The 25,202-nt window shown below is 49.1% G+C and overlaps 2 protein-coding genes across 3 annotated transcripts in view; one reads left to right on the top strand and one right to left on the bottom strand.

The window, feature by feature from the left end:
* Positions 1 to 7: 7 nt before the first annotated feature.
* Positions 8 to 25,202, bottom strand: part of LOC143293359 (drebrin-like protein B) — a 48,461-nt gene continuing 23,266 nt past the window's right edge. Inside the window, exons 7-12 of one of the 2 annotated variants that reach the window (XM_076604165.1) lie at positions 24,909 to 25,028; positions 17,859 to 17,939; positions 13,380 to 13,489; positions 6,435 to 6,736; positions 2,113 to 2,235; positions 8 to 717 (exon numbers count right to left, since the gene is read on the bottom strand). In XM_076604165.1, the coding sequence (XP_076460280.1) occupies positions 581 to 717; positions 2,113 to 2,235; positions 6,435 to 6,736; positions 13,380 to 13,489; positions 17,859 to 17,939; positions 24,909 to 25,028 (873 nt within the window). In that variant the 3' untranslated portion in view covers positions 8 to 580. The remainder of the gene's footprint in view (positions 718 to 2,112; positions 2,236 to 6,434; positions 6,737 to 13,379; positions 13,490 to 17,858; positions 17,940 to 24,908; positions 25,029 to 25,202) is intronic. The other variant, XM_076604166.1, reaches the window with a different exon arrangement.
* On the top strand, positions 18,113 to 21,213 carry LOC143293357 (uncharacterized). The gene has a single exon (XM_076604164.1). The coding sequence runs from the start codon at positions 18,237 to 18,239 to the stop codon at positions 19,779 to 19,781; it is 1,545 nt and encodes a 514-aa protein (XP_076460279.1). The 5' UTR covers positions 18,113 to 18,236; the 3' UTR covers positions 19,782 to 21,213.

Below are 25,202 nucleotides of genomic sequence, written 5' to 3'. Positions count from 1 at the left end.
GACTGTCGTTATATATAACACAAAACACATCTGACTGTCATTGTATATAACACAAAACATGTCTGTCTGTCATTATATATAACACAAAACATGTCTGACTGTCATTGTACATAACACAAAACATGTCTGTTATTGTCATTACATATAACACAAAACATGTAACACAATACCTGTCTGACACTGTCATTTTTTTTTTTTTTATACTTATCACAAAACATCTGTCACTGTCATTATACATAACACAATACCTGTCTGACACTGTCATTACAAGTAACTCAAAACATGTCTGTCACTGTCATTATACGTAACACAAAACATGTCTGTCACTGTCATTATACGTAACACAAAACTGTCACTGTCATTATACATAACTCAATACCTGTCTGACACTGTCATTATATGTAACACGATACCTGTCTGTCAGTGACAGTAGAATACCACCTGCCTGTCAACACATCATACTGGTCCTTCCACCACCTCCACAGTCTGCTGGAATCCTCCTTCACAATGTTCTGCACAGTTCTTCCTTTCACCAAAGTGCGCATGGAGCAGTCAAGCACGTATGGTTTGCTGTCAGCACTCAGATGAGTTCCACATAGTTGGCAGGGAACATGCCATAGGACCCATCCGGAGCAAAGCCCTGCCACCAGCCTTCGTCGATCTGGTCGATGTTGGTGATCACATCGTCTGGGTCAAACGAGATCTCTGTGTCATCCGCTGAAACAGGAAACACATCATCATCATCGGTCTGTGTTGTCATCAGTGTGAGTCATCATCAGTCTGTGTCATCATCAGTCTGTGTCATCATCAATGTCCGTTCATCATCAGTGTGAGTCATCATCAGTCTGTGTCATCATCAGTCTGTGTCATCATCAATGTCCGTTCATCATCAGTGTGAGTCATCATCAGTCTGTGTCATCATCAATGTCTGTGTCATCATCAGTCTGTGTCATCATCAGTCTGTGTCATCATCAATGTCTGTCATCATCAGTCTGTGTCATCATCAATGTCTGTGTCATCATCAGTCTGTGTCATCATCAATGTCTGTGTCATCATCAGTCTGTGGCATCATCAATGTCTGTATGTCATCATCAATGTGTGAGTCATCATCAGTCTGTGTCATCATCAATGTCTGTGTCATCATCAGTCTGTGTCATCAATGTCTGTCATCATCAGTCTGTGTCATCAATGTCTGTCATCATCAGTCTGTGTCATCATCAATGTCTGTCATCATCAGTCTGTGTCATCATCAATGTCTGTGTCATCATCAATATATGTGTCATCATCAGTCTGTGTCATCATCAATGTCTGTGTCATCATCAATGTCTGTGTCATCATCAGTCTGTGTCATCATCAATGTCTGTGTCATCATCTGACATCAGTCTGTGTCATCATCAGATCAGTGTCTGTGTCATCTGACAGTCTGTGTCATAATCAACATCTGTGTCATAAATATCTGTACCATCAATGTCTGTGTCATATGTGTCTGTGTCATCATGTATCGTCAAGAGTGTCTGTGTCATAATCAGTCGGTGTCATCATCAGTATCTGTGTCGTTATCAATGTCTTTTATCATCAATGTCTGTGTCATAATTAAATTCTGTGTCACCAATATCTGTGTCATCATCAATGTCTGTCATCACCAATGTCTGTGTCATCACATCAATATCAAAGCTGGATATTTTCATAGCACATGCACTGCACAGTGAACACACAATGCCACACACTCCAAACTGATGGTGATGGACAGAACACACTACACACTGATGGCAGAACACAGTGATGGAACACAGTGATGGTGATGGTAGAACACACTGATGGTGATGGACAGAACACACACTGATGGTGATGGACACAACACACTACACACTGATGGTGGACAGAACACACATTGATGGTGATGGACAGAACACACTACACACTGATGGTGATGGACACACACACACACCCACACCCACCCTGACAAGCCTGGTAGTCACACGGGACACACACACACACACACAGAGACCAACCTGGTAGTAATACAGGGCACACCGCAGCCCCCCACCACTCCCCCCCCCCCATCCCCTCACACACACACTCCCCCACAGACGTACACCCACACACACTAACCAGCCTGGTAGTCGTACAGGGCCCGGGCACATTGTCCTTGGTCCTCAGTGGCCGGGTGGTCAGGGCTGACTGTTTCCTGGGGGGACGGCTGCTGGTGGGGGCTCCAGTCTTCCTGTGGCGCTTCTGTCACCACACAGCACAACACAACACTGCTGTCACCACACAGCACAACACTGCTGTCACCGCACAGCACAACACTGCTGTCACCACACAGCACAGCACAACACTGCTGTCACCACACAGCACAACACTGCTGTCACCACACAGCACAGCACAACACTGCTGTCACCACACAGCACAACACAACACTGCTGTCACCACACAGCACAACACTGCTGTCACCACACAGCACAGCACAACACTGCTGTCACCACACAGCACAACACAACACTGCTGTCACCACACAGCACAGCACAACACTGCTGTCACCACACAGCACAACACTGCTGTCACCACACAGCACAGCACAACACTGCTGTCACCACACAGCACAGCACAACACTGCTGTCACCAAACAGCACAACACAACACTGCTGTCACCACACAGCACAGCACAACACTGCTGTCACCACACAGCACAACACAACACTGCTGTCACCACACAGCACAACACTGCTGTCACCGCACAGCACAACACTGCTGTCACCACACAGCACAACACAGCTGCTGTCACCACACAGCACAACACAACTGTCACCGCACAGTACAACACAACACTGCTGTCACCACACAGCACAGCACAACACTGCTGTCACCACACAGCACAACGCAACACTGCTGTCACCACACAGCACAACACTGCTGTCACCACACAGCACAACACAACACTGCTGTCACCACACAGCACAACACTGCTGTCACCGCACAGCACAACACTGCTGTCACCACACAGCACAGCACAACACAGCTGCTGTCACCACACAGCACAACACAACTGTCACCGCACAGTACAACACAACACTGCTGTCACCACACAGCACAGCACAACACTGCTGTCACCACACAGCACAACACAACACTGCTGTCACCACACAGCACAACACAACACTGCTGTCACCACACAGCACAACACAACACTGCTGTCACCACACAGCACAACACAACACTGCTGTCACCACACAGCACAACACAACTGTCACCACACAGCACAACACTGCTGTCACCACACAGCACAACACAACACTGCTGTCACCACACAGCACAACACAACACTGCTGTCACCACACAGCACAACACAACACTGCTGTTTCCACACAGCACAACACAACTGTCACCACACAGCACAACACTGCTGTCACCACACAGCACAACACTGCTGTCACAACACAACACAACTGTCACCACACAGCACAACACTGCTGTCACCACACAACACAACACTGCTGTCACCACACAGCACAACACTGCTGTCACAACACAACACTGCTGTCACCACACAGCACAACACAACAATGCTGTCACCACACAACACTGCTGTCACCACACAACACTGCTGTCACCACACAGCACAACACTGCTGTCACCACACAGCACAACACAACACTGCTGTCACCACACAGCACAACACAACTGTCACCACACAGCACAACACTGCTGTCACCACACAGCACAACACAACACTGCTGTCACCACACAACACTGCTGTCACCACACAGCACAACACAACACTGCTGTCACCACACAGCACAACACAACACTGCTGTCACCACACAGCACAACACAACTGTCACCACACAGCACAACACTGCTGTCACCACACAGCACAACACAACACTGCTGTCACCACACAACACTGCTGTCACCACACAGCACAGCACAACACTGCTGTCACCACACAGCACAACACTGCTGTCACAGCACAACACTGCTGTCACCACACAGCACAACACTGCTGTCACCACACAGCACAACACAACACTGCTGTCACCACACAGCACAACACTGCTGTCACCGCACAGCACAACACTGCTGTCACCACACAGCACAGCACAACACAGCTGCTGTCACCACACAGCACAACACAACTGTCACCGCACAGTACAACACAACACTGCTGTCACCACACAGCACAACACAACACTGCTGTCACCACACAGCACAACACAACACTGCTGTCACCACACAGCACAACACAACACTGCTGTTTCCACACAGCACAACACAACTGTCACCACACAGCACAACACTGCTGTCACAACACAACACAGCTGTCACCACACAGCACAACACTGCTGTCACAACACAACACTGCTGTCACCACACAGCACAACACTGCTGTCACAACACAACACTGCTGTCACCACACAGCACAACACAACACTGCTGTCACCACACAACACTGCTGTCACCACACAGCACAACACAACACTGCTGTCACCACACAGCACAACACAACACTGCTGTCACCACACAGCACAGCACAACACTGCTGTCACCACACAGCACAACACAACACTGCTGTCACCACACAACACTGCTGCCACCACACAACACTGCTGTCACCACACAGCACAGCACAACACTGCTGTCACCACACAGCACAACACTGCTGTCACAACACAACACTGCTGTCACCACACAACAGAACACAACACAGCTGTCACAACAGAACTGTCACCACACATCACAACACTGCTGTCACCACACACAACAGCACAACACTGCTGTCATCACACAGCACAACACTGCTGTCACCACACAGCAGAGCACAACATTGCTGTCACCACACTGCTGTCATCACACAGCACAACACTGCTGTCACCACACAGCACAACACAACACTGCTGTCACCACACAACACCGATGTCACCACACAGCAGAACACAACACTGAACACAACACTGCTGTCACAGCACTGCACAACACTGCTGTCACAGCACAGCACAACACTGCTGTCACCGCACAGCACAACACTGCTGTCACCACAACACTGCTGTCACCACACAGCACAACACTGCTGTCACCACACAGCACATCACAACACTGCTGTCACCACAAAGCACAACACTGCTGTCACCACACAGCATATCACAACACTGCTGTCACCACACAGCACATCGCAACACTGCTGTCGTCACACAGCACAACACTGCTGTCACCACACAACACTGCTGTCACCACACAGCACATCACATCACAACACTGCTGTCACCACACATCACAACACTGCTGTCACCACACAGCAGATCGCAATACTGCTGTCGTCACACATCACAACACTGCTGTCACCACACAGCACTGCACAACACCGCTGTCACCACACAGCACAACACAACACTGCTGTCACCACACAGCACAACACTGCTGTCACCACACAGCACAACACTGCTGTCACCACACAGCACAGCACAACACTGCTGTCACCACACAGCACAACACAGCACTGCTGTCACCACAGAGCACAACACTGCTGTCACCACACAGCACAACACAACACTGCTGTCACCACACAGCACAACACTGCTGTCACCACACAGCACAACACAACTGTCACCACACAACACTGCTGTCACAACACTGCTGTCACCACACAGCACAACATACACCTTCACTTTTCATTATCACCCCCCTCCCCCCTCTCCACAACTGACCCCACACTGACACTTCACACAGCTCCCATCATCTGCTGGATGTGTGTCACCAGTCAGCTTCCTGACAGTTCTTTAACCCCTCCCCCCCCCCTATGTCTGTCACCAGTCAGCTTCCTGACAGTTCTTTACCCCCCCCCCCATGTCTGTCACCAGTCAGCTTCCTGACAGTTCTTTAACCCCCCCCCCAGCCCCCCCAAATGTCTGTCACCAGTCAGCTTCCTGACAGTTCTTTAACCCCCCCCACCCCCCCGCTCCCCCTGAACCTTGACCTCAAACACCACTCCAGAATGCAATTCATGCAATGTTAAAAACAACACATCCATCACGTACTGCTGGCATCTGGTGACGTCTACTTCAGAGAATCCTGTTCACAACTGTTTGAAAGCAAAATAGAGAAATAAAAGGAAGGGGTCAGTGTGGGGTCAGTGTGGTGTGAGGGGTCAGTGTGGTGTGTGGGGTCTGTGTGGTGTGGGGTCAGTGTGTGGTGTGTGGGGTCAGTGTGGTGTGGGGTCAGTGTGGTGTGTGGGGTCTGTGTGGTGTGTGGGGTCAGTGTGATGTGTGGGGGTCAGTGGTGTGTGTGGGGTCAGTGTGGTGTGGCCAGTGTGGCGTGTGGGGTCAGTGGTGTGAGTGGTCAGTGTGGTGTGTGGGTACTGAGGTGAGGTGTGTGGTGTGGGGTCAGTGTGGGGGTCTTGAAGTGAGTGGTGCGGGGTCAGAGGTCAGTGAAGGCCTCACCGTCCCAGTTCTGTTCCTCCTCCTCCTGATCAGAGTCCTGTCTGGGGGGCAGGCCGTCACGCAGCAGGTTCCGTGGGCCTGGAACTGCCGTCTCTGAGGCTGGAACTGCCACTGGTTCAGGCTCCGGCTCCGGCTCCGGTTCTGGTTCATCGGCCGCTTCCTGCTGGTGGTGGTAGGAGGGGGAGGTGGGTGTGGGGGAGGAAGGGGAGGGGGAGGTCTCCTCAGAGGGCAGCTGGATGGGGTCATGGCGACCTGAGTCCTGGCTGGGTGGCTGTTCTGCTGTGAAGGCCGACTTCAGTTTCCTGTAACATGTAACGTCACACACACTGACATGGGCCACCTTCCCTGTAACGTCACACACACTGACACATGTAACGTCACACACACTGACATGGGCCACCTTCCCTGTAACGTCACACACACTGACATGGGCCACCTTCCCTGTAACGTCACACACACTGACATGGGCCACCTTCCCTGTAATGTGTAACATCACACACACTGACATGGGCCACCTTCCCTGTAACATCACACACACTGACATGGGCCACCTTCCCTGTAACGTTACACACACTGACATGGGCCACCTTCCCTGTAATGTGTAACATCACACACACTGACATGGGGCACCTTCCCTGTAACATCACACACACTGACATGGGCCACCTTCCCTGTAACGTTACACACACTGACATGGGCCACCTTCCCTGTAACGTCACACACACTGACATGGGCCACCTTCCCTGTAACGTGTAACATCACACACACTGACATGGGGCACCTTCCCTGTAACGTGTAACATCACACACACTGACATGGGGCACCTTCCCTGTAACGTTACACACACTGACATGGGCCACCTTCCCTGTAACATCACACACACTGACATGGGCCACCTTCCCTGTAACGTCACACACACTGACATGGGCCACCTTCCCTGTAACGTCACACACACTGACATGGGCCACCTTCCCTGTAACGTTACACACACTGACATGGGGCACCTTCCCTGTAACGTCACACACACTGACATGGGCCACCTTCCCTGTAACATCACACACACTGACATGGGGCACCTTCCCTGTAACGTCACACACACTGACATGGGGCACCTTCCCTGTAACGTGTAACATCACACACACTGACATGGGGCACCTTCCCTGTAACATCACACACACTGACATGGGGCACCTTCCCTGTAACGTTACACACACTGACATGGGGCACCTTCCCTGTAACGTCACACACACTGACATGGGCCACCTTCCCTGTAACGTGTAACATCACACACACTGACATGGGACACCTTCCCTGTAACATCACACACTGACATGGGGGACCTTCCCTGTAACATCACACACACTGACATGGGCCACCTTCCCTGTAACATCACACACACTGACATGGGGCACCTTCCCTGTAACATCACACACACTGACATGGGGCACCTTCCCTGTAACATCACACTGACATGGGGCACCTTCCCTGTAACATCACACACACTGACATGGCCCACCTTCCCTGTAACATCACACACACTGACATGGGCCACCTTCCCTGTAACATCACACACACTGACATGGGGCACCTTCACTGTAACATCACACACACTGACATGGGGCACCTTCCCTGTAACGTTACACACACTGACATGGGGCACCTTCCCTGTAACGTTACACACACTGACATGGGCCACCTTCCCTGTAACGTGTAACATCAAACACACTGACAAAAAAAAATTAATTATATATACTTAACCGTGACCCACTGGTGCAGAATCGCACGACAAGTCGGAGGGTTTGCCTTCTCTAATTTTAGGATGTGGTAACCGTAATGGCCTGCTAGAAAAACATCGTGGCCCTTGGGCCAGTGTCCCGCAGGAGTTGTCTCTAGTTTTTGCGTTTGAGTGTGGCCGGGTTTATTCCAGAGGCCTCAACCCTGAAGTGTGGAGTGTTTCTGAGCATGATCAGGTGAAGAGTACCATGATCTGAAGCTATGAGCCCTGGGCACTCCGTTTAAGTTAACGAAACTTTAACAGCATACACTGTCCCTCAGGACTGATCACACATTGTCCCTCAGGACTGATCATACACTGTCCCTCAGGACTGATCACACATTGTCCCTCAGGACTGATCATACACTGTCCCTCAGGACTGATCACACATTGTCCCTCAGGACTGATCACACATTGTCCCTCAGGACTGATCACACACTGTCCCTCAGGACTGATCACACATTGTCCCTCAGGACTGATCATACACTGTCCCTCAGGACTGATCATACACCCTCAGGACTGATCATACACTGTCCCTCAGGACTGATCACACATTGTCCCTCAGGACTGATCATACACTGTCCCTCAGGACTGATCATACACCCTCAGGACTGATCATACACTGTCCCTCAGGACTGATCACACATTGTCCCTCAGGACTGACCACACACTGTCCCTCAGGACTGATCACACACTGTCCCTCAGGACTGACCACATATTGTCCCTCAGGACTGATCATACATTGTCCCTCAGGACTGATCACACACTGTCCCTCAGGACTGATCACACACTGTCCCTCAGGACTGATCACACACTGTCCCTCAGGACTGATCACACATTGTCCCTCAGGACTGATCACACATTGTCCCTCAGGACTGATCACACATTGTCCCTCAGGACTGATCACACACTGTCCCTCAGGACTGATCATACACTGTCCCTCAGGACTGATCATACACTGTCCCTCAGGACTGATCACACATTGTCCCTCAGGACTGATCACACATTGTCCCTCAGGACTGATCATACACTGTCCCTCAGGACTGACCACACACTGTCCCTCAGGACTGATCACACACTGTCCCTCAGGACTGATCACACACTGTCCCTCAGGACTGATCACACACTGTCCCTCAGGACTGATCACACACTGTCCCTCAGGACTGATCACACATTGTCCCTCAGGACTGATCATACATTGTCCCTCAGGACTGATCATACACTGTCCCTCAGGACTGATCACACATTGTCCCTCAGGACTGATCACACACTGTCCCTCAGGACTGACCACACACTGTCCCTCAGGACTGATCACACATTGTCCCTCAGGACTGATCACACATTGTCCCTCAGGACTGATCACACATTGTCCCTCAGGACTGATCATACACTGTCCCTCAGGACTGATCACACATTGTCCCTCAGGACTGATCATACATTGTCCCTCAGGACTGATCATACACTGTCCCTCAGGACTGACCACACACTGTCCCTCAGGACTGATCACACATTGTCCCTCAGGACTGATCACACAGTGTCCCTCAGGACTGATCACACATTGTCCCTCAGGACTGATCACACATTGTCCCTCAGGACTGATCACACACTGTCCCTCAGGACTGATCATACACTGTCCCTCAGGACTGATCACACACTGTCCCTCAGGACTGACCACACACTGTCCCTCAGGACTGATCACACATTGTCCCTCAGGACTGACCACACATTGTCCCTCAGGACTGATCACACACTGTCCCTCAGGACTGATCACACACTGTCCCTCAGGACTGATCACACACTGTCCCTCAGGACTGATCACACACTGTCCCTCAGGACTGACCACACATTGTCCCTCAGGACTGATCACACACTCCCTCAGGACTGATCACACATTGTCCCTCAGGACTGACCACACATTGTCCCTCAGGACTGACCACACATTGTCCCTCAGGACTGACCACATATTGTCCCTCAGGACTGATCACACACTGTCCCTCAGGACTGATCACACAGTGTCCCTCAGGACTGATCACACAATGTCCCTCAGGACTGATCACACACTGTCCCTCAGGACTGACCACACACTGTCCCTCAGGACTGATCACACAATGTCCCTCAGGACTGATCACAGCTGCATGTGGAAAACATGACCAGGGTTGCAAAGGACAAAAGTGTATCATTTGGGTGATCTATTTGGGGAGAGACGACAAATGTGTATCATCTGGGTGATCTATTTGGGGAGAGACTTGGAGTCCTGAGAAGACAAAGGACAAAGTGTATCATCTGGGTGATCTATTTGGGGAGAGACGACATATGTATCATCTGGGTGATCTATTTGGGGAGAGACTTGGAGTCCTGAGAAGACAAAGGACAAAGTGTATCATCTGGGTGATCTATTTGGGGAGAGACGACATATGTATCATCTGGGTGATCTATTTGGGGAGAGACTTGGAGTCCTGAGAAGGCAGAGGAAGCAGTGCATGTTGCCCGAGATGTGGGGACCAGTTGAATGATCCATGCTGGGGAAGTGACTTTGGGTATTTCGGACAAAAAGTCCAGCTGAAATCAAGGGAAAATGGAGATGTCCTGCTAGAAGAGATGTCCTGAGAGAGGTCCTCAGCATTATGTCCTGCTCTGATCAGCGACCCGCTACGAAGGGAATGACTGACAGTACTAGAGTTTGATGGCATTAAAGGCTAGGCAATGGGTTTGGCTTGAGCTCAGGTGACCATTGGAATCTGTCAAGTGAGGTTCACGCTGGAGGGTTTGAGTGGGTGAGTTGGCGACACCACTCGCCGGGGGCGATGGGGCTGGGAGATAGGGTGTACTGCGTCACTGAAGGCTGCTGGTGCGGGCAAAGAAGACTCAGGCCTGCAGCTGTATAGCGGGAGAGGTCTGTGGACCACAGCTGTGCTGATAAATGTAGCGTAAAGAGAATCAGGTCAGTGTGTTGAGTCCACAGTTTATTGAGAGCCCTTCCAATCAAAGGAAGGGAAGGAAACGGGTACCCTATGGGGTTGCCTCACTTGAGCACGGTTGAGCCTCAATGCAATGAGGTGCACATGTGGCTTGATCTGATGATTGCACATCAGTTGTGGGCCGATTGAGTTCAGTCTGGGCTTATTTTTGGGCTGAGCGCCCAAACGATCGACGCAGACATGTATCCTGTTTGAAAACATGGTTACATGCAAAGACAAGGAGTCAATGAAAGGACAGAAACGCATAAATGCAAAAAAAAACTTAGCCGCAAATGTAGTACAGGTCATGAAATCCAAGATGGCTGCCGGACAAGAGGACGCTGCTTCCGGTAACACAAGGGAGGTAACTACCAAGGGGGGCTATTTGCCGCAGCTTCTTTCGATTTCTCCGCATAGTGGACCAGTAGTTTGGACAGGACGGGAATCCAGCCCCTGGCTGGAGTCTGCACCGGTGGGTCACAGTTAAGTATGTGTAATTAAAACTGTTTGGATGGATATACTACAACAAAACTTATTGCTGACATGAATACTGACATTATCTTCAATCCAATTATGCACTTATTTTATTCAAACTTAAGATGCCCTGGCATCACTGGACGCACGGCGCATCAGGCAGTCACAGCACCCCATTCTCTGCTGTACTCAGCCAGTTCACTGCTGTCACCTTTTGTCTCCCTCCACTGTTGGCCACTTTCTGTCTCTGGGGAGGATAGATTCAGCACAAAGGCTGACATCCTCAGCATGGTCTGGTCTTGTTTGCCCAAAGGAGATAAATGGTTAGGATAATGTGTCACAAACTGTGTTTTGTGGGTTTGTCTTGTTTGTTTTTTTGGTTTTTGTTGTAGACAGTTTTGTGTTGACATGCCTGAGCCTTTGTATGGTCTGGCAGTCCTGATACAGCCCTGTGCAGTCCGCTGGAATATAAAGAGCAATAAGTAATAAAACATGTCCTTCAAAATGGAGTGCAGCCTTCTGGGCTTTACCAACAATGGCAGACTGAACAGACTAGTCCTGGCATCCAAGAGATTGATGGAAGTATTTATAACCACAAAGTGCGCGTGCGTGTGTGTGTGCATGCGTGCACGTGTGTGTGTGCCTGACCTGGGAGGGGGCGGGGCCCGTGTGCATGCGTGCACGTGTGTGTGTGCCTGACCTGGGAGGGGGCGGGGCCCGTGTGTGTGTGTGTGTGTGTGTGTGTGTGTGTGTGCCTGACCTGGGAGGGGGCGGGGCCCGTGTGTGTGTGTGTGTGTGTGTGTGTGTGCCTGACCTGGGAGGGGGTGGGGCCCGTGTGTGTGTGTGTGTGTGTGTGTGTGCCTGACCTGGGAGGGGGCAGGGCCCGTGTGTGTGTGTGTGTGTGCCTGACCTGGGAGGGGGCGGGGCCCGTGTGTGTGTGTGTGTGTGTGTGTGTGTGTGCCTGACCTGGGAGGGGGTGGGGCCCGTGTGTGTGTGTGTGTGTGTGTGTGTGTGCCTGACCTGGGAGGGGGCGGGGCCCGTGTGTGTGTGTGTGTGTGTGTGTGTGCCTGACCTGGGAGGGGGCGGGGCCCGTGTGTGTGTGTGTGTGTGTGTGTGTGCCTGACCTGGGAGGGGGCGGGGCCCGTGTGTGTGTGTGTGTGCCTGACCTGGGAGGGGGCGGGGCCCGTGTGTGTGTGTGTGTGTGTGTGTGTGCCTGACCTGGGAGGGGGCGGGGCCCATGTGTGTGTGTGTGTGTGTGTGTGTGCCTGACCTGGGAGGGGGCGGGGCCCGTGTGTGTGTGTGTGTGCCTGACCTGGGAGGGGGCGGGGCCCGTGTGTGTGTGTGTGTGTGTGTGTGTGCCTGACCTGGGAGGGGGCGGGGCCCGTGTGTGTGTGTGTGTGTGTGTGTGTGTGCCTGACCTGGGAGGGGGCGGGGCCCGTGTGTGTGTGTGTGTGCCTGACCTGGGAGGGGGCGGGGCCCGTGTGTGTGTGTGTGTGTGTGTGTGCCTGACCTGGGAGGGGGCGGGGCCCGTGTGTGTGTGTGTGCCTGACCTGGGAGGGGGCGGGGCCCGTGTGTCTGTGTGTGTGTGTGTGTGCCTGACCTGGGAGGGGGCGGGGCCCGTGTGTGTGTGTGTGCCTGACCTGGGAGGGGGCGGGGCCCGTGTGTGTGTGTGTGTGTGTGTGTGCCTGACCTGGGAGGGGGCGGGGCCCGTGTGTGTGTGTGTGTGTGTGTGTGCCTGACCTGGGAGGGGGCGGGGCCCGTCTGGCGTCAGCGTCTGGTCGCTCCACTGACTTCTGTTTGAAGAACTCTCTGGCACTGGATGCTGACCCGGACGCCAGGGAGGCTGCTTCCTGTGACACAGGGACACCCACTGACACAGCCTGTGACACACACTGACACACAGCGACACATTCACCACAGCCTGTGACACACTGACACAGCCTGTGACACACAGTGACACATTTACCACAGCCTGTGTTCTGACACACAGTCTGTGACACAGCCAACACACAGTGACACATTCACCACAGCCTGTGACACAGAGTGACACATTCACCACAGCCTGTGACACACACTGACACACAGCCAACACACAGTGACACATTCACCACAGCCTGTGACACACACTGACACACAGCCTATTACACAGTGACACAATCACAACGGCCTGTGACACACACTGACACAGCCTGTGGTACATAGTGACAGACGGTTACCACACAGCCTGTGACACACAGCCTATGCCACAGTGACATATTCACCACACAGCCTGTGACACACAGTGACAGTCACCACACAGCCTGTGACACACAGTGACAGTCACCACACAGCCTGTGACACACAGCGACAGTCACCACACAGCCTGTGACACACAGTGACAGTCACCACACAGCCTGTGACACACAGTGACAGTCACAACACAGCCTGTGACGCACAGTGACAGTCACCACACAAACTGTGACACACAGTGACAGTCACCACATAGCCTGTGACACACAGTGACAGTCACCACACAGCCTGTGACACACAGTGACAGTCACCACACAGCCTGTGACACACAGTGACACAGTCAACAACACATTTGTTAAAGTTATGAAGGGGAGACAACATTTGTCACTGTCAGTAATAAAGGGGAGACATCATTTGTCAGTGATGAAGGTGGAGACAGCATTTGTATTGTCAGTGATGAAGGTGGAGACAGCATTTGTATTGTCAGTGATAAAGGAGAGACAGCATTTGTATTGTCAGTGAAGGTGGAGACAGTATTTGTATTGTCAGTGATAAAGGAGAGACAGCATTTGTATTGTCAGTGATAAAGGAGAGACAGCATTTGTGTTGTCAGTGAAGGTGGAGACAGCATTTGTGTTGTCAGTGAAGGTGGAGACAGTATTTGTATTGTCAGTGATAAAGGAGAGACAGCATTTGTGTTGTCACTGATAAAGGTGGAGACAGCATTTGTGTTGTCAGTGATAAAGGAGAGACAGCATTTGTGTTGTCACTGATAAAGGAGAGACAGCATTTGTATTGTCACTGATAAAGGTGGAGACAGCATTTGTGTTGTCACTGATAAAGGTGGAGACAGCATTTGTGTTGTCACTGATAAAGGAGAGACAGCATTTGTATTGTCAGTGATAAAGGTGGAGACAGCATTTGTATTGTCAGTGATAAAGGTGGAGACAGCATTTGTATTGTCACTGATAAAGGAGAGACAGCATTTGTATTGTCAGTGATAAAGGAGAGACAGCATTTGTATTGTCACTGATAAAGGTGGAGACAGCATTTGTATTGTCAGTGATAAAGGAGAGACAGCATTTGTATTGTCAGTGATAAAGGAGAGACAGCATTTGTATTGTCAGTGATAAAGGAGAGACAGCATTTGTATTGTCAGTGATAAAGGAGAGACAGCATTTGTATTGTCAGTGAAGGTGGAGACAGCATTTGTATTGTCAGTGATGAAGGAGAGACAGCATTTGTATTGTCACTGATAAAGGTGGAGACAGCATTTGTGTTGTCACTGATAAAGGAGAGACAGCATTTGTATTGTCAGTGATAAAGGAGAGACAGCATTTGTGTTGTCACTGATAAAGGAGAGACAGCATTTGTATTGTCAGTGATAAAGGAGAGACAGCATTTGTATTGTCAGGAGAGACAGCATTTGTATTGTCAGTGATGAAGGAGAGACAGCATTTGTATTGTCAGTGATAAAGGTGGAGACAGCATTTGTATTGTCAGTGATAAAGGTGGAGACAGCATTTGTATTGTCAGTGATAAAGGAGAGACAGCATTTGTATTGTCAGTGATAAAGGTGGAGACAGCATTTGTCACTGATAAAGGAGAGACAGTATTTGTATTGTCAGTGATAAAGGTGGAGACAGCATTTGTATTGTCACTGATAAAGGAGAGACAGCATTTGTATTGTCAGTGATAAAGGAGAGACAGCATTTGTGTTGTCACTGATAAAGGTGGAGACAGCATTTGTATTGTCAGTGATAAAGGAGAGACAGCATTTGTATTGTCAGTGAAGGTGGAGACAGTATTTGTATTGTCAGTGATAAAGGAGAGACAGCATTTGTATTGTCAGTGATAAAGGTGGAGACAGCATTTGTATTGTCAGTGATAAAGGAGAGACAGCATTTGTGTTGTCACTGATAAAGGAGAGACAGCATTTGTATTGTCACTGATAAAGGAGAGACAGTATTTGTATTGTCAGTGATAAAGGAGAGACAGCATTTGTCACTGGAAGTCATGAAGGTGGAGACAGCATTTGTATTGTCACTGATAAAGGAGAGACAGCATTTGTATTGTCAGTGATAAAGGAGAGACAGTATTTGTATTGTCAGTGATAAAGGAGAGACAGCATTTGTCACTGGAAGTCATGAAGGTGGAGACAGCATTTGTATTGTCACTGATAAAGGTGAGACATCATTTGTATTGTCAGTGATAAAGGTGGAGACAGCATTTGTATTGTCAGTGATAAAGAAGAGACAGCATTTGTATTGTCAGTGATAAAGGAGAGACAGCATTTGTATTGTCAGTGATGAAGGAGAGACAGCATTTGTATTGTCAGTGATAAAGGAGAGACAGCATTTGTATTGTCAGTGATAAAGAAGAGACAGCATTTGTATTGTCAGTGATAAAGGAGAGACAGCATTTGTCACTGGAAGTCATGAAGGTGGAGACAAATTTTGTCATTACAAAGGGGAGACAACACAATGTCACTGTCAGAGATGAAGGGAGACAACACAATGTCACTGTCAGAGATGAAGGGAGACAACACAACATTTGTCATTGTCAGAGATGAAGGGAGACAACACAATGTCACTGTCAGAGATGAAGGGAGACAACACAACATTTGTCACTGTCAGAGATGAAGGGGAGGCAACACAATGTTTGTCACTGTCAGAGATGAAGGGAGACAACACAACATTTGTCACTGTCAGAGATGAAGGGAGACAACACAACATTTGTCACTGTCAGAGATGAAGGGGAGGCAACACAACATTTGTCACTGTCAGAGATGAAGGGAGACAACACAACATTTGTCACTGTCAGAGATGAAGGGAGACAACACAACATTTGTCACTGTCAGAGATGAAGGGAGACAACACAACATTTGTCACTGTCAGAGATGAAGGGGAGGCAACACAACATTTGTCACTGTCAGAGATGAAGGGAGACAACACAATGTTTGTCATTGTCAGAGATGAAGGGAGACAACACAACATTTGTCACTGTCAGAGATGAAGGGGAGGCAACACAACATTTATCACTGTCAGAGATGAAGGGAGACAACACAACATTTGTCACTGTCAGAGATGAAGGGAGACAACACAACATTTGTCACTGTCAGAGATGAAGGGGAGGCAACACAACATTTATCACTGTCAGAGATGAAGGGAAGACAACACAATGTTTGTCATTGTCAGAGATGAAGGGAGACAACACAACATTTGTCATTGTCAGAGATGAAGGGAGACAACACAACATTTGTCATTGTCAGAGATGAAGGGAAGACAACACAATGTTTGTCACTTTCAGAGATGAAGGGAAGACAACACAATGTTTGTCACTTTCAGAGATGAAGGGGAGACAACACAACATTTGTCACTGTCAGAGATGAAGGGAGACAACACAATGTTTGTCACTGTCAGAGATGAAGGGAGACAACACAACATTTGTCATTGTCAGAGATGAAGGGAGACAACACAATGTTTGTCACTGTCAGAGATGAAGGGAGACAACACAACATTTGTCACTGTCAGAGATGAAGGGAGACAACACAATGTTTGTCATTGTCAGAGATGAAGGGGAGACAACACAACATTTGTCACTGTCAGAGATGAAGGGAGACAACACAATGTTTGTCACTGTCAGAGATGAAGGGAGACAACACAACATTTGTCATTGTCAGAGATGAAGGGAAGACAACACAATGTCACTGTCAGAGATGAAGGGAGACAACACAACATTTGTCACTGTCAGAGATGAAGGGAGACAACACAATGTTTGTCACTGTCAGAGATGAAGGGAGACAACACAACATTTGTCATTGTCAGAGATGAAGGGAGACAACACAATGTCACTGTCAGAGATGAAGGGAGACAACACAATGTTTGTCACTTTCAGAGATGAAGGGAGACAACACAACATTTGTCATTGTCAGAGATGAAGGGGAGACAACACATTTGTCACCGTCAGAGATGAAGGGAGACAACTCACGGCAGCACGTTCCTTCCTCTGCTGGTCAGCTCTGTGTCGCTGCTGCTCCTCCTCTTTCTGTGACTGCTGCTGCTGCCGCTCCTGAAAGTGTCAGTGTCACCCGTCACACCTCACCACACCTGTCACACCTCACCACACCCGTCACACCTCACCACACCTGTCAACATGTCACCCGTCACACCTCACCACACCTGTCAACATGTCACCCGTCACACCTCACCACACCTGTCACACCTCACCACACCCGTCACACCTCACCACACCTGTCTACATGTCACCCGTCACACCTCACCACACCTGTCAACATGTCACACCTCACCACACCTGTCTACATGTCAAAACTCACCACACCTGTCAACATGTCACACCCCTGTCTACATGTCACACTTCACCACACCTGTCTACATGTCACACCTCACCACACCTGTCAACATGTCACACCCCTGTCTACATGTCACACTTCACCACACCTGTCTACATGTCACACTTCACACCTGTCTACATGTCACACCTCACCACACCTTTCTACATGTCACACCCCTGTCTACATGTCACCTCACCACACCTTTCTACATGTCACACCCCTGTCTACACGTCACCTCACCACACCTGTCTACATGTCACACCCCTGTCTACATGTCACACCTCACCACACCTTTCTACATGTCACACCCCTGTCTACATGTCACCTCACCACACCTGTCTACATGTCACACCCCTGTCTACATGTCACCTCACCACACCTGTCTACATGTCACACCCCTGTCTACATGTCACCTCACCACACCTGTCTACATGTCACACCCCTGTCTACATGTCACACCTCACCACACCTGTCTACATGTCACACCCCTGTCTACATGTCACACCTCACCACACCTGTCTACATGTCACACCCCTGTCTACATGTTACACTTCACCACACCTTTCTACATGTCACACCCCTGTCTACATGTCACCTCACCACACCTGTCTACATGTCACACCCCTGTCTACGTGTCACACCTCACCACACCTGTCTACATGTCACACCTTACCACACCTGTCTACATGTCACACCCCTGTCTACATGTCACCTCACCACACCTGTCTACATGTCACACCTCACCACACCTGTCTACATGTCACACCCCTGTCTACATGTCACACCTCACCACACCTGTCTACATGTCACACCTCACCACACCTGTCTACATGTCACACCTCACCACACCTGTCTACATGTCACCTGTCACACCTCACCACACCTGTCTACGTCACACCCCTGTCTACATGTCACACCTCACCACACCTGTCTACATGTCACACCTCACCACACCTGTCTACATGTCACACCCCTGTCTACATGTCACACCTCACCACGCCTGTCTACATGTCACACCCCTGTCTACATGTCACCTCACCACACCTGTCTACATGTCACACCTCACCACACCTGTCTACATGTCACACCCCTGTCTACATGTCACACCTCACCACACCTGTCTACATGTCACACCTCACCACACCTGTCTACATGTCACCTGTCACACCTCACCACACCTGTCTATGTCACACCCCTGTCTACATGTCACACCTCACCACACCTGTCTACATGTCACACCCCTGTCTACATGTCACACCCTGTCTACATGTCACACCTCACCACACCTTTCTACATGTCACACCTCACCACACCTGTCTACATGTCACACCCTGTCTACATGTCACACCTCACCACACCTGTCTACATGTCACACCTCACCACACCTGTCTACATGTCACACCCCTGTCTACAAGTCACACCTCACCACACCTGTCTACATGTCACCTGTCACACCTCACCACACCTGTCTACATGTCACACCCCTGTCTATGTGTCACACCTCACCACACCTGTCTACATGTGACATGGTAAACCTGTCACACATCACCACAACATGACGTATACCTGTCTACATGTCACCACCAGCCAGTATTGTCTCTTCCTGAAGTATACATGTCACACTGTATATCTTTTCTTTCATGTCACCAGTTTTCTCTGTTCTTCCTGTACACGTCTTCATCCCTGTTCAACATTACACCTGTGCACAGCTCTGGTACCAGTTCTGTATACTGGTACATCAGTCTGATAAGCTGTTACCAGTTCTATCCACTGGTACATCAGTCTGATAAGCTGTTACCAGTTCTATCCACTGGTACATCAGTCTGATAAGCTGTTACCAGTTCTATCCTCTGGTACATCAGTCTGATAAGCTGTTACCAGTTCTATCCACTGGTACATCAGTCTGATAAGCTGTTACCAGTTCTATCCACTGGTACATCAGTCTGATAAGCTGTTACCAGTTCTATCCACTGGTACATCAGTCTGATAAGCTGTTACCAGTTCTATCCACTGGTACATCAGTCTCATAAGCTGTTACCAGTTCTATCCTCTGGTACATCAGTCTGATAAGCTGTTACTAGTTCTATCCACTGGTACATCAGTCTGATAAGCTGTTACCAGTTCTATCCACTGGTACATCAGTCTGATAAGCTGTTACCAGTTCTATCCACTGGTACATCAGTCTGAAAAAGTTTAAAAAAAAAAAAAAGTCTAAAAAATACGACAGCTAAAGAAACCAGCAAGCACAACCACATCTACTGCTCAAGCCATACACACTGTGCTATTGCATTCAGCACTACAACTCAATCATCAGCTAGCATCACATAGCACAAAAACATCCTTTCAGTGTTAAGTTCCATGCTCTCTGCAGCTGACCAGACAAGAGGATGGTGTGTCAGGATTCAGGAAGACACACAGATTTGATAATTGTTTATGTGTTTTCTCTTTATATCACAACAGATTTCTCTGTGTGAAATTCAGGCTGCTTCTCCCCAGGGAGAGTGCGTCGCTACACTGAGAGCACCACCCATTATTTTTGTATTTTTTCCCTGCATGCATTTTCATTTGTTTTTTCCTATCAAAGTGGATGTTTCTACAGAATTTTGCCAGGGACAACCCTTTCGCTGTCGTGGATTCTTTTATGTGCGCCAAGTGTATGCTGCACACGGGACCTCAGTTTATCATCTCATCCGAATGATTAGCGTCCAGACCACCACTCAAGGTCTAGTGGAGGGGGAGAAAATACTGGTGACTGAGCCGCGATTCGAACCAACACGTTCAGATTCTCTCGCTTCCTAGGCGGACGCATTACCTCTAGGCCATCAATCCATGCAGATTTGGTGAGGTGTGTGTGTGTGGGGGGGAGGGGGGGGAGGATGTGAAAGCATGTGTGTGTGTGTGTGTGTGTGTGAGAGGGGAGGGTGTGAAAGCATGTGTGTGTGTGTGTGTGTGTGTGTGTGTGTGTGTGAGGGGGGAGGGTGTGAAAGCATGTGTGTGTGTGTGTGTGAGGGGGAAGGGTGTGAAAGCATGTGTATGTGTGTGTGTGTATGTGTGAGGGGGGAGGGTGTGAAAGCATGTGTGTGTGTATGTGTGTGGGTGAGGGTGTGAGCATGTGTGTGTGTGTGTGTGCATGTGTGTGTGTGAGCTGTGTGTGTGTATGTGAGGGGGGAGGGTGTGAAAGCATGTGTGTGTGTATGTGAGGGGGGAGGGTGTGAAAGCATGTGTGTGTGTGTATATGTGAGGGGGGAGGGTGTGAAAGCATGTGTGTGTGTATGTGTGTGAGGGGGAGGGTGTGAAAGCATGTGTGTGTGTGTGTGTGTATATGTGAGGGGGGAGGGTGTGAAAGCATGTGTGTGTGTATGTGAGGGGGGAGGGTGTGAAAGCATGTGTGTGTGTATATGTGAGGGGGGAGGGTGTGAAAGCATGTGTGTGTGTGTGTATATGTGAGGGGGGAGGGTGTGAAAGCATGTGTGTGTGTGTGTGTATATGTGAGGGGGGAGGGTGTGAAAGCATGTGTGTGTGTGTGTATATGTGAGGGGAAGGGTGTGAAAGCATGTGTGTGTGTGTGTGTATATGTGAGGGGGGAGGGTGTGAAAGTATGTGTGTGTGTGTGTATATGTGAGGGGAGAGGGTGTGAAAGCATGTGTGTGTGTGACAAACACAAGTCACAACACTTCAGTTCAAAAACAACAACACACAAGACCACATAGCAGAGGAACAAAAGACGGCAAGGCAGAGGAAAATACACTTAAATAGCAAAATATATTCATACTGTTTATCATATACCAACACTGCTCTCTGTTAAACATTAATAATAAACCAGTTAGTATAAAATGTCCAACATAAATGAAATATAGTATAAATCAGTATTAACCAGTGTTAGTATTTATATCAATATAACTGTCACCATAACTGGCCAAATGTCAGAACTAATGTCTCATGCAAATATGATTGTAAAAAGAAAACAGGAAGTACTACATCTGATGAACATACACATCAGTGATACTTAAAGCATGTATGCAGATGTAATAAGAGCAGAAAAACACACACACAAAAACACACACCCCAAAACAAAAAAACCACCCAAACCACAGTGGCTCCAAGAAACAGCAAGATGAAGCAACTACAGTGACGTCCCTTTCAAAGCAATGCAGAACACATACACTGACAGCAGGTTTGTTAATGAAGTGTCCTAATAAAGACAGACCCTGACAGCAGCCCCCAAACAACAGTGACAGTAGGTTTGTTAATGAAGTGTTCTAATAAAGACAGACCCTGACAGCAGCCCCCAAACAACAGTGACAGAAGGGTTGTTAATGAAGTGTCCCAATAAAGACAGACCCTGACAGCAGCCCCCAAACAACAGTGACAGAAGGGTTGTTAATGAAGTGTCCTAATAAAGACAGACCCTGACAGCAGCCCCCAAACCACAGTGGCTCCAAGAAACAGCAAGATGAAGCAACTACAGTGACGTCCCTTTCAAAGCAATGCAGAACACATACATTGACAGCAGGGTTGTTAATGAAGTGTCCTAATAAAGACAGACCCTGACAGCAGCCCCCAAACAACAGTGACAGAAGGGTTGTTAATGAAGTGTCCTAATAAAGACAGACCCTGACAGCAGCCCCCAAACAACAGTGACAGAAGGGTTGTTAATGAAGTGTCATAAAGACAGACTCTGACAGCAGCCCCCAAACAACAGTGACAGAAGGGTTGTTAATGAAGTGTCCCAATAAAGACAGACCCTGACAGCAGCCCCCAAACAACAGTGACAGAAGGGTTGTTAATGAAGTGTCCTAATAACGACAGACTGACAGCAGCCCCCAAACAACAGTGACAGAAGGGTTGTTAATGAAGTGTCATAAAGACAGACCCTGACAGCAGCCCCCAAACAACAGTGACAGAAGGGTTGTTAATGAAGTGTCCCAATAAAGACAGACCCTGACAGCAGCCCCCAAACAACAGTGACAGAAGGGTTGTTAATGAAGTGTCATAATAAAGACAGACTCTGACAGCAGCCCCCAAACAACAGTGACAGAAGGGTTGTTAATGAAGTGTCCTAATAAAGACAGACCCTGACAGCAGCCCCCAAACAACAGTGACAGAAGGGTTGTTAATGAAGTGTCCTAATAAAGACAGACCCTGACAGCAGCCCCCAAACAACAGTGACAGAAGGGTTGTTAATGAAGTGTCCCAATAAAGACAGACCCTGACAGCAGCCCCCAAACAACAGTGACAGAAGGGTTGTTAATGAAGTGTCATAAAGACAGACCCTGACAGCAGCCCCCAAACAACAGTGACAGAAGGGTTGTTAATGAAGTGTCCTAATAAAGACAGACCCTGACAGCAGCCCCCAAACAACAGTGACAGAAGGGTTGTTAGTGAAGTGTCCTAATAAAGACAGACCATGACAGCAGCCCCCAAACAACAGTGACAGAAGGGTTGTTAATGAAGTGTCCTAATAAAGACAGACCCTGACAGCAGCCCCCAAACAACAGTGACAGAAGGGTTGTTAATGAAGTGTCATAATAAAGACAGACTCTGACAGCAGCCCCCAAACAACAGTGACAGAAGGGTTGTTAATGAAGTGTCATAAAGACAGACCCTGACAGCAGCCCCCAAACAACAGTGACAGAAGGGTTGTTAATGAAGTGTCATAATAAAGACAGACTCTGACAGCAGCCCCCAAACAACAGTGACAGAAGGGTTGTTAATGAAGTGTCATAATAAAGACAGACCCTGACAGCAGCCCCCAAACAACAGTGACAGAAGGTTTGTTAATGAAGTGTCATAAAGACAGACCCTGACAGCAGCCCCCAAACAACAGTGACAGAAGGGTTGTTAATGAAGTGTCCTAATAAAGACAGACCCTGACAGCAGCCCCCAAACAACAGTGACAGAAGGGTTGTTAATGAAGTGTCCTAATAAAGACAGACCCTGACAGCAGCCCCCAAACAACAGTGACAGAAGGGTTGTTAATGAAGTGTCCTAATAAAGACAGACCCTGACAGCAGCCCCCAAACAACAGTGACAGAAGGGTTGTTAATGAAGTGTCCTAATAAAGACAGACCCTGACAGCAGCCCCCAAACAACAGTGACAGAAGGGTTGTTAATGAAGTGTCATAAAGACAGACTCTGACAGCAGCCCCCAAACAACAGTGACAGAAGGGTTGTTAATGAAGTGTCATAATAAAGACAGACCCTGACAGCAGCCCCCAAACAACAGTGACAGAAGGTTTGTTAATGAAGTGTCCTAATAAAGACAGACCCTGACAGCAGCCCCCAAACAACAGTGACAGAAGGGTTGTTAATGAAGTGTCATAATAAAGACAGACTCTGACAGCAGCCCCCAAACAACAGTGACAGAAGGGTTGTTAATGAAGTGTCCTAATAAAGACAGACCCTGACAGCAGCCCCCAAACAACAGTGACAGAAGGGTTGTTAATGAAGTGTCATAAAGACAGACCCTGACAGCAGCCCCCAAACAACAGTGACAGAAGGTTTGTTAATGAAGTGTCCTAATAAAGACCGACCCTGACAGCAGCCCCCAAACCAACACAATGAGAACAGTACACAACACAGCCACAGAAGGAAGCAGCAGCATGCACAACACTGACGCCCAGCCACAGCTAGCGGCTGACTACAGGCAGCATTCTGGGCAGAGAGGCGGCAGAGGGAGGGTTTACCCAGAGTTCTTTCTCAGCCTCTTTGTTCAAGGCGTTGGCTTTACGTTCTGCCTCTTTCTGCTGCTTCACACCACGCAGGTGTTCTTCCATCCGCCGGTCACGCTCCTTCGCTTCACGCAGCTGTCTCACACACACCACACCTTGTATGGCCTTACCACATCACACACCACACCTTGTATGGCCTTACCACATCACACACCACACCTTGTATGGCCTTTCCACATCACACACCACACCTTGTATGGCCTTTCCACATCACACACCACACCTTGTATGGCCTTACCACATCACACA

This window comes from Babylonia areolata, chromosome 19 (genome assembly GCF_041734735.1).
Source record: "Babylonia areolata isolate BAREFJ2019XMU chromosome 19, ASM4173473v1, whole genome shotgun sequence".
NCBI lineage: Eukaryota > Metazoa > Mollusca > Gastropoda > Neogastropoda > Buccinidae > Babylonia > Babylonia areolata.
Note: the sequence above shows the minus strand (reverse complement) of the source record. Positions and strands in the feature narration are given on the sequence as shown.

Excerpts from the sequence above, each read along its gene's own strand:
- LOC143293357 (XM_076604164.1), top strand. The coding sequence starts at position 18,237 with ATGTCACACTTCACCACACCTGTCTACATGTCACACCTCACCACACCT.